General features: G+C 34.6%; 1 protein-coding gene, 1 long non-coding RNA gene and 3 other non-coding genes across 6 annotated transcripts; 3 read left to right on the top strand and 2 right to left on the bottom strand.

Annotated features, from left to right (window-relative positions):
* The first annotated feature begins 534 nt into the window (after positions 1–534).
* On the top strand, positions 535–634 carry LOC111884094 (small nucleolar RNA Z122). Its single transcript, XR_002847596.1, has one exon. It is a non-coding gene; the product is annotated as a small nucleolar RNA Z122 (small nucleolar RNA).
* Positions 635–727: 93 nt separating this feature from the next.
* Positions 728–851, top strand: LOC111884093 (small nucleolar RNA SNORD14). The gene has a single exon (XR_002847595.1). It is a non-coding gene; the product is annotated as a small nucleolar RNA SNORD14 (small nucleolar RNA).
* A 28-nt stretch (positions 852–879) lies between these two features.
* On the top strand, positions 880–964 carry LOC111884096 (small nucleolar RNA SNOR75). Its single transcript, XR_002847598.1, has one exon. It is a non-coding gene; the product is annotated as a small nucleolar RNA SNOR75 (small nucleolar RNA).
* Positions 965–2,604: 1,640 nt separating this feature from the next.
* Positions 2,605–3,246, bottom strand: LOC111884052 (uncharacterized). Its single transcript, XM_023880382.2, has one exon. It carries the CDS (start codon positions 3,244–3,246, stop codon positions 2,605–2,607), a length of 642 nt encoding a protein of 213 aa, XP_023736150.2.
* A 5,150-nt stretch (positions 3,247–8,396) lies between these two features.
* Positions 8,397–10,320, bottom strand: LOC111884073 (uncharacterized). 2 transcript variants are annotated; one of them, XR_006185659.2, is made up of 3 exons: positions 9,846–10,310; positions 9,200–9,755; positions 8,397–8,697 (listed from the first exon to the last, which is right to left on the bottom strand). It is a non-coding gene; the product is annotated as an uncharacterized LOC111884073 (long non-coding RNA). The 2 variants fall into 2 exon arrangements; XR_002847588.2 differs by having other exon boundaries at positions 9,200–10,320.
* Between the last annotated feature and the right edge of the window lie 387 nt (positions 10,321–10,707).

Raw genomic sequence — 10,707 nt, 5'->3', positions numbered from 1 at the left:
ACTAAATATATACATTTTAAAAAGTATTTATCCCTTTTCCACAAAACTTAATTGGAGTTTTCATTTTTCTAAATAAAACTCTAGAAACATTATTATTATCTATATAACAAAATATAAAAAAATAAATCATATAGAACTTAGAAGTACCGTCAGAACACTTTAACTATCGGCAAAGGGTGGTTTTGTAAATTGCGATAGATAACCTTGTAGCCCATCGACCTGTTTATAAATTCAATGGAGTTAGGTTTTACACACACACATTCTTTATAGCCGCTGTTTTTTCGTATAAGTTGAATTAGGATTCCATTGCCAAATCAAACTCTCTCTCTCTCTCTCTCTCTCTCTCTCTCTCCCTCTCTCTCTCTTTTTTTTTTTTTTCTTTCACGAGTCTGTTGTCATTTGCCCCTAATAAAAGTCAGAGTTGTTATGAGCTACCGATTAGTAGGTTAAACTTGTGTTTTCGTTTTTCGATTTTGCTTAATCCGTCATCGGTTTTATAAAAATCTGAAACGTAAAGATTAGGTTTTTATGGTGTTTGGGAAATGATGCTAAATGATATCGAATTTTGTTACCATAGGCGCATTTTTGTGCTCTGCTGAACGAAATCTTATTTGCACGTCAGTCTGATCCTAAACTCCATTGTTATGAGATCTTTATCTTCTTTTCATTAATTAACTTTACTCTTCAATGAATTTTCGTTAAATTGATTGATTGGTTTGATTATTGATACCTGTGATGATAATCCAAAGGCTTGTTTCTCAGAGACATTCGCAGTGGCCGCCTAAGAGCTTTCGCCTTCGCCAGGCTTGAGAGCTAATGCTGTCTTTCTTCTTCCTTGGATGTCTGAGGTTTTTTACTTTTTTTGAAAAAGATGGGTTTTCTCAATGATGATTTCATAGATGACGAGTCTGATTTATCCATTCCATTCATCATGAAGACGAATCGAGGCATTTGTCTGAGAGATAACCCTTCACTAATTTAAAATTTTTAACTGTTTCTTTGATTTTCATGTTATAATTGGTTGAATCTGGCTATAAATACACCAAAATTGAATTATTTCCATGTTCAAAGATGTATTTTAAGTTTGCAGAAGAATGTAATAAACAAAAATCACTCTGGATTAATGCTTCTTTCTTCAACAATACTATGAAGGTTTGGTTGCCAATAATCAAGATCTGTGATTAGTTTCTTAGGCGATTCTCCCTGGTTTCTGCTTCTTTGACCACCCCTAATAGCAGTAGACCCCGATGTCTGTTTCCCACTCGCAAACACACAAGTAAAACAGCTTTTACGTTCTTCTGACTCATCTCCACCTTTAAACGACTTCATACAAATACTTGCATCACCTTCTTCCATCGAACAACAACTAGTATCACTTTCCCCATCTTCATCTTCTTCACTGCTCAGCTTTTTGAAACTTTGACCATCTTGACCTACAGAGACCGATCTCTTTATCGATAGTTTCTGAAGCTTTCTGACAGTTGAAATTGGGACAACATACACCTTCTGTCCAGGCATTAGCATGGTGTCTGGTTGCACGATTGCCCATGGCTGCTTGAAGACGTTTGGATGGGCGACGCAGCATTTAGGGTTCCGGCGAATGATGTCAGCAACAAGAACTGGTCGATCGTGAAGCTCAGCATGACCACCTGGATGGACTATTTTGACCCTTAGATTTTTGGTACTGTTTGTGTAGAGCCAGCTTCCGATTCCCATAGCTGATTACTCTGTGATCGATTGTTGTTTATATTCTTGTTTTATGGCCTAACTTGGTCTTTGATAGCATCGTGCAAACTATGCTCGTTTTTGAACCATTTTGGTTTTTGAGGTTAACAATGACAAGATTTTGTTGCTATTGCCGTCTATATAAGGTACAAATAGGTACAATCAAGGCTTGTTATGAATAAGAACTAGTATTTAGTCTATTAACTATGTTAAGACCAAATTGAAAGAGCCAACAAACCTTTAGTTTGGTGTCTAAACTTAAGTTTTGGAAGATAAATTAATGAATTTTTTATTGTATATTGACCATGTTGTTTTATATTGTAAATTAGCCATATTGTTTCTTGTATGTAATACATTTATGAATTTATATGTGAAAGAGATTTATGTGAACCTAATATATTAAAATGATCAACGAAATAGAGAAAATTGCAAAAAAAAAAAAAAAAAAATTGTCTCGCATCCTGGTTTTTTAGTTTGGTCATAAATAAGTTTTGTGGTTTGCGAAAAAGTGTCGATACGGTTCAAAATGTTTATAAAATGCATGGAGTGTTGTAAGGCTGGAGGGAGTGGTGCCACCGAAACCGCACTCCCTCCCTCGCCACGTAAGCGCCACGTCGGATTTTACCACTTAAGTGTGGTTTCTTGCCACACCAAGGGTGTGGTGCCACAGTTTTAGTTTTATTTTTTTTTTCTTTTTTTTTTCTTATTTTTTTGTTAACTATTTTAAAAACATAATAGTTCATTAATTAAAAATACAAATACCATACATTACTTAATTTAAAAAAAAACATAAAAATTTAGAAAAACAACGTAGAAACAAAAAACCAACAACTTAAAAAAAAAAAAACACACTAGAAACCTTGAAACAAAAAATAGAAATTAGCCACGAGTCATGTAACGATTTTTCACTTCCTCCTTCATCGCCAAAACCACTTCAAGCTCGGCCCCGGTCATATTCGACGTGTCCATTGCTAGTATTCGCATGTCGCTCTCCCTTTGTTTCCGAAGCTCTCTTTCAGAAGCAATTTTCAAAATCTTGTCCATTCTCTCTTTTATATCCTTCATGTCGGTTCCCATTTCTTTCAAATCATCTGAATCCGACGCTTTGCCTTTGCCTTTGCTTTTTGATTTGTCTCTTCCCAATGGCCGGGAAGGTGGTGAAACTGGAACAGGTTCATCTTCGTTCAGATCAAACTGAACACGAGCATCTGATGTAGTGTGGTCGGACTCAGATGTTCTGCTGCGTTTTGACCCACTGTCGATATGTTGGTCAGATGTTTTGCTACTCAGCCATTTCCTGTTATCTTTCAAAAAATTCCAAACTTCAAGAAACTTGAAAGTCTTCAGATTTTCTTTTTGATACACTTTCAAGGCTTTCTTCAAAATGACTTCATCACTTTCTCCACTTTTCCATTGACGTTTCATGTTGTTCCACAAGTCATTAAACAACATGACTTCCTTGTTCATCTTCCCCCATTTGGAGTACACTTGATGTTTTGAACGGTATTCTCCACGGTTCATTCCTTTATGGAACCTGTGTAAAACTCGAATCCAAAAGCGGTCATGCTTTTGGTCTTTTCCAACCGTCGCGTCTTCTGAAATATCGATCCAAGATTGTGCCAACACCAACGCTTCCAAAGGTTCCCAACATTTAGCCTCGGCCTTCTCTTTTCTTTTAGACGCTGCTCGAGTGGGCTGAGTTTCTGTAACGAATTCCGGTTCAGAATCAGAAACGACCGTTTCTGGTTGTGTTTGTGTTTGTTGCACAAACTCGGGTTGGGACAAAAAATCAAATGGATTAAAATCCGGGTCGGGTTGTGGTGGTGGTGGTGTTTGTGGTTGTGGTTGCCCTGGCCGTTGTGGAAAATACAGATACATACCGCCGTAGTGGTAATACGGAGGTGAGAATATCGGTTGATCAAACGAAGGTACTGGGGTGTTGGTATTTCTGACTGGTGTTTTTTCTTTGTTAGGTCGTTTGGAAGATGACATTTTTCAAAGGGTTGGAGGAAATGGTTGTATTTATATGTGTTTAAAGGTTGTGTAAATGTAAAAGTAAAGATATGTATATATAGATGGAGTAAAAGGTTATAAAAAAAAAAAAAAAAAAAAAAAAAAAAAAAAAAAGAAAATCCGGTCGCAAGAATCTTGAACGGTCAAAAAAGTGGCAGCCAATCAGCGAACGCGGTCCTCAAGGGCCGCACTGCGGTCTCGACCGCCCAAAACCGCACCCTAGGGGCGGTGTTTCTGTCCCACGTGGCGCGGCCGCGATCTAGAACCGCATACCACTCCGATGAGTCTAAGTATTGGTCCCTAAAAGACATGGAAGGATTGTTTTTTATTTTATTATAATTTATAGTTTTATTTATTTACTTTTAGTATTTATATGATTATAAAAAAAAATCCTTGTGTTAATAGGGATGCAAGTTTTACCCGCGGACTCATGTACCCATGGATACCCGACCCGATCGGACCGGGTATTACCCGCCTTAACGGGTAACGGATCGGGGATGGAGTTTACATTTTGTACCCGAAACGGGGATGGATACGATACTATCCGCCCCGTTAAGACCCAATAGTGAACAGATTTCGATATATATATATATATATATATATATATATATATATATATATATATATATATATATATATATATATATATATATATATATATATATATATATATATATATATATATATATATATATCTCGAAATCTGTTCACTTTAATAACTATTTAATGGAGTATCAATTTACAAGACTTACTCAACGGTTGTTTGTGTCGTCGATTAAATAAAAAGGAAAACCTTTAGTTTTCCCATGTAAATTTAAACACTCAAAGACGTTTCTCCTTTCATTTCCAGACTCGTGAGTTGTGACCATGGACAACTCCCCATGTAAGTTTCTTTTTCATTTTTGAACTCGTTTTTGGTTATAACCTGTTAATTGCCGAAGTAGTTTATTGTGTGTATGCTTTAATTTGTATGAACTCATTCTTTTAATATCAACTCGATGTTGCTATGAACTTGATTTTTTGTAATATGAACTCAATGTCTGAACTCGATTTTGCAATAATCGATTTTATGTTATATGAAATTGAATCTTTCTAGATATCTGAGTATCAAGCACTGGATCATCTTCATCTCTTTCAGATTTCGAATCTTAGTGGCATGCATTCTTCACACTTCGACATTCAACCACCGAGAATCAAGGAATCAAGCATTGGCATCCATTCTCCGATCATCTTTTCTATTCATCGACGTCTTTAAGCATCAATATTCATTCCATCGAACGACGATCATCATCATTCATGAAGACTCAAAGTCACTATGACTTGAAGAATTAGCAATGTTTGGTGTTTTCGGAATGTTTTTTAGTTTGATCGAGATGTATATATATAGCAATACTTTACAAAAAAAAAACATTGTAATTGTATGATTGGATACACCCTTTATTTACGTCATACGGCTATACACTCCAAATGAGAAACAAAAGTTTTAGGATTAACTTTTAAACATGCTTCCAACAGTTGTGGTTGTGTGTATAGCATACCACTTAACAGTTTTGAATCGATATTGGTTGCGTAAAGAATAAAATATGATTGTCTTTTTCTTTTATTTGTATGATTTTTTTTGTTCTAAACGGGTATCCATCGGGTTTACCGTATCCGGCAGGGATTTTTTACCCAAATCCGTCGAGGATTAGGCGGGGCGGGGGCGGGGATGGGTCTGGTGATCGGAGTTCGGGTACGGGGACAGGTATTGCATTCCCCGCCAATATCCGCCCCCGGTTGCATCTCTATGTGTTAACCATCATCTCTCTCTCTCTCTCTCTCTCTCTCTCTCTCTCTCTCTCTCTCTCTCTCTCTCTCTCTCTCTCTCTCTCTCTCAACACAAACTCAAGAAACACCATCCCAATCCAATCCACCAATGTTTTAAAAACCGGTTTTTTAGTTGAACCGGTATGGTGACCAGTTCCCGGTTCGACCGCCGGGTGAACCGGTTTTTATATTTTTCATGTTTTTTTCTATTTTCTTATACATACATACATATATAAATTATAAATTTGATTTTCCAAGTTCAAACATTAAAAATAAATATAAAAATAAGTCGTTGATAAATCCAAATACATTAAAATAACACAAAATCATAAATTTTAGTGTTTTACATCAATACATATACGTCAAAATATATATATATATATATATATATATATATATATATATATATATATATATATATATATATATATACCGAAACAACATATAGTTTTATATGAATACAAACACATCAAAAAAATTTATAAAATTTACCATATATTTTTATTTTAAGAAAACTTAATAGATTTGAAAAAAAATCACCAAAGTTTGTTATGTAAATGATTATTTTTTATGTGGTTTTATTAGGTTTAACCGGTTCAACCGGGTTTTTCTAAAAACCGGCCGGTTCAATCCGGTTTAGAAATCAATGTAAAACCGGTGATAGTTGAACCGCCCGTTCTCCCGGTCCAACCGGTTCGACCGGCCGGTTCAAACCGGTTTTTAAAACATTGCAATCCACCCGACTTCACCCTTATCACTTTTTTTTTAAATATTATTATTATTTTTTTAAATAGTTTTGTCAAACTATCATATTTTTAATCAAATTTTAAACATCACCTATGTGTCGAAACTTAAACTAATGACTTCTTTGTTCCCCTTTTGATCATTCTTATCACTTATACTTTTTTGTTCCCCTTTAAATTTCAAACCCCAGTAACATTTCACAAATATACACCTCTAAATCTGATGAAAACAATGAGATAAAAAGAATCATGAGTGCAAAGTAAGATTCTCATTAAGGAAGAGTAACATTTCACATACGTATACACTCCAAATCAGATGAAAACCATGAGGAAAAAAAAGAATCATGAGAGCATAGTAAGATTCTCATTAAGGAAGTGAAAAGGAAGTGAAAAACAAGCTGAGCAACAGGGTTGTTAGATAGTTGAACATATCTAAAACCTATGGATTGTTTACAAATTGTGTAAAAGTCAATTGTTTCCAGACCATTTCCAAACAAACAGGGTAAATCGATTGTATGTTAATATTGGTTTACAAATTGTTTCTTGAACAAAATCACACACAATGATTAACATTAAGATCCATGGTTTGGTGTATTGAAAACTAGCTCATGAAGCATTTTTAGATGAAATGGGTCATTGACACTAGGAGGCGGTGTTACCAATTACTTTTTCTAGGATTTGGGGTTCAAAAAAACCTATCTTATCTTTGATGTGAAGCGTTTTTAGATGAAAATCGAAACACATATGACACCTTTTTTGCACCCAATTGTGATAGAGTAAAACATACATATTGATTTCAATTCGGTTCCGGTGTGTATTTTTCTTGATTTTTAGGCGGTCCTTTGGTATTTCATCATCGAAGGTGGGTGTTATTCTTAGGCGGAGAGATGGGCTTTAACATAGATAAGGCGAACGTCGGTGGGTTTTAGCAGAAATAAGAGGCATTATACACAACGCTCCAACGTGCCATAACAACAGAAAAGATAATATTCATATATGAATAAGTGTATTGTATTCATATGTTCATATATGAATAAATATATTCATATAAGAATAAGTATTTGTCTGTTCACAAATGATTATTCATATATGAATAAGACGGTGGTAGGGGTAGCGGTGACAGTGGTGGTGGTGGTAGATCTGACAATCTGTGTCTGCGTGTCGTGTATTCGTATCAGAAACGAATTTACACGACACAAATTTGTTGAACACGAACACGACATGAATTGTAAAACGTGTTCGGGTTATCCAACACGAACACGAAGAAATTCGTATAACACGTGACACGACACGGATAAACATATTTTTTAATCGTGTTACACGAAAACACGAATAGACATGTTTTTAATGTCATTTCTTAAGCTACAATGACAATAACATTTGATCTACATCCGGTGTATTTTGCCCAATGCAGTTATCGTGGTAAAAATTTCAATAGCGGTCACATGCCGCTATTTGAGATTGCGTTTGTCGCTGTGGTATAGCGGTGATATAACGGTTTTTTAATATTATTTATACTTTATAATTTTATATTATATTTATATAGAATTTATATATTTGAGTATTAATACTATAAGTCTATATATAATTAATATCATCAAACTTAAAAAGTCATAAAACAACATAACATAATATTCTATTATAGTAATATGGAAACTAGGTAGTGTCAAAGTGTCAAATAGATTTTAATTGCATTGCATGGGTTCAATATCGTATTATTAGGTCTTGGTTGATTTAAGGAGTTATTTCCCAAGTCTTTGCGTCATAGTCGATTTACAAAAAACATTAATGGAGTCCGACCATAGCACCTTCAAGTCTTCATGAGTATAGAAAGAGATGAGAAAGAGAGTTATCGGTAGATGTAGTTACTTTGAATGCTTTTAATTATGTTAGTTGTTCGGACTTTTTAAATGAAATTGTAGTGAGATTTTTAAAACTAGCTTTTCATTGACAAAGTAACAAAATGACCCAAAATGTGAGCAAAAATGGAATAACGTCCGTAGCACCACTATAGCGGTTATTGAAATAGTGGTAAATAGCGGTGAATAACGCCACTAATAGCGATAACGCGAAATGAAAACGCTAAACTGAAAATAGTGGTTCTCGATCTCCGCAAAACGCTATAGCGTGCAATTTATAGCTTAGATTTTGCTTATAACATCTATTATATGTGGTTTTAAGTTCTCGGTTTCGGTTTCATATCTACTGTCATAATTCCTAACATCATTACACAATGCTTCATTTTGCTTTCTTAATTCCATCTTTCTTAATTCCATCTTTTGTGACGACGTCTTTGAATATCTCGAATACACTTATCCCAATGAGGTTTGTTTCTTCTCTCTTTCTTTTTCCTGTAGTTTTCATTTTGCCTTCTCCCATCTCATTTAGCATTGTTGGTATTATCATCCATCTAAAAAAAAAAAAAAACAAGTAGGAATATTAATTAGGGCTATAATCCAACCAAAATTAGCTATTAAAATCCAATTAAACTTGATAAAACTAATTAGTACACTCTGTAGCAAAACATTCAAGAGGACAACCAAAATCTACAATTCTGCATACTCTTCATAATTCCATCTACTGTGACAGAAAAAGAAAAACAAAAAAGGAAAATACATAGCACTAATCTCTTTTAGGACTCACATCAAGAAACCTATATTAGAACCCGAATCACAACAAGAAATCTAGTAATCATCAACTATCTTTAATGTAGTTTGACATAATAATCATGTCATAAGTCAAAAAGGAAAACGAAACACAAAATATATAACAATCGAAGCCATGGAATAATCTTCAAAAAACTAAATAGTGTGCAGATTGAAACAAAAAAACAATGATCTCTTTCAGGCTTCAGCTAGGATCGGAACTCCAAAGTCTTAAACAGAAAAAGGAAAACGAAAATTGAAAAATACCATGGTCATGTTGTTAGAAGCCATAAACTTCGATGAAGTTATGGTGACCGGTGAGAGCAACGGTGAGGAGTTAGGATTGAGATGGTGGAAAAACGACGGTGGCACGGTGACGATTTACTCCGGCGAGAGTCGTGAGATGGAGGGCAGGAGGTGCGACAGTGAGGAGTGGGGATTGAGATGTATTGTGCGGGTGCAAAAATACTCATATTTTTTAAAATTAATTCCTACTATCCCTTACATTATAAAAAGTTTCACATTTCATCATGCTTAAATTTAAACATCTCATCTTTTATGATGAGACATAAAAAAAACTATAATGTCCTTTTTATTTTTTATTTTCTATTTATTTTTGACATTTATTATTATTATAAATTATTAAAAAATATTTTAATCATTTATTCAATTTCTATCTCTATCTCTGTCTGTTTTATTAAGAACACATAACCACCACCACCACTAGAAATACACAAAACCACCACCGGAAATAAACCATTATCATCATCTTCGACCAGTATCACCGGCAACCACCACTCAACGCTGGCATCATTGTCCATCTCTAGCAACCACCAATACTAACCACATGCAAAGCACCACTATTAACGTGACATCAAATCCAAATCTCTAATAAATCAAATAAAAAAGAAACCTTAAACTGAAATTCGAAAATCAGATCGAAATCAAACCTCATAGCTAAAACCTTTAAATATACTCAAACCATTATTTCCTGTATGAAATTGAGAAAAAAAAGGATCGCAGATTCAACCACCAAGAACACAATAATCATCATCCAATCCACCACCGTCGGTACAACTAGAGTTGGAGCATCCAATCCGCTACAGTCATCTCCAAGCAACCGTCGCCTTCGTAGACTACGGTTTCATCATATTTATGTCATCATCGGGTGTGGTGGTGAAATGTCCAATGTCGCCAGAAAATGAATGAAAGTGAAATAGAAGAGATGGATGATGTTGATCTTTGGAGAGGATGATGATAGGGTGAGGGTGAGAGAGAGAGAGAGAGAGAGAGAGAGAGAGAGAGAGAGAGAGAGAGAAAGAGAGAGGCTCACGAAATCTGGGGAAGGGGAAAGGATTGAGTTTGGATTTTTTTATTATTATTATAAAAATGACAATTAAAAAAGTAAAATTACAAAAAGAAATTATTAAGTGCAAAATAGTCATTTAATATGTAATACATAGGGATGGTCCGAGTTAATTTTTAAAAATAGAGATTAAACGTGCATTTTTACACCTGTACGAGGGATGATTCGTGTAATTTACTCTAGAAGATAAGATTTCGATTATTGGTCATTTAGGGATTTAGGGTTGTGTTTTTAACTTATTATCCACTTTTTAAAAAATGATCACTATTATTTCAGAAATGTAAATTTTAACCCTAACATCTATACGTGTATATATGTGTTTATACGTGTCACGTGTCAACACAAATTTTTGTCGTGTCTTATACGTGTCTAAAAAGATAAATTCGTGTTTGACACATGTGAGACACAA

The sequence above is a fragment of the Lactuca sativa genome, chromosome 8 (genome assembly GCF_002870075.4).
Source record: "Lactuca sativa cultivar Salinas chromosome 8, Lsat_Salinas_v11, whole genome shotgun sequence".
In the NCBI taxonomy this organism is placed as follows: Eukaryota; Viridiplantae; Streptophyta; class Magnoliopsida; order Asterales; family Asteraceae; genus Lactuca; species Lactuca sativa.
The sequence above is the reverse complement of the archived record's forward strand: the minus strand, read 5'-3'. Positions and strand labels throughout refer to the sequence as shown.

Bases quoted from the DNA above. Each gene is read 5' to 3' on its own strand.
- LOC111884052 (XM_023880382.2), bottom strand. From the start codon at position 3,246: ATGAACCGTGGAGAATACCGTTCAAAACATCAAGTGTACTCCAAATGG.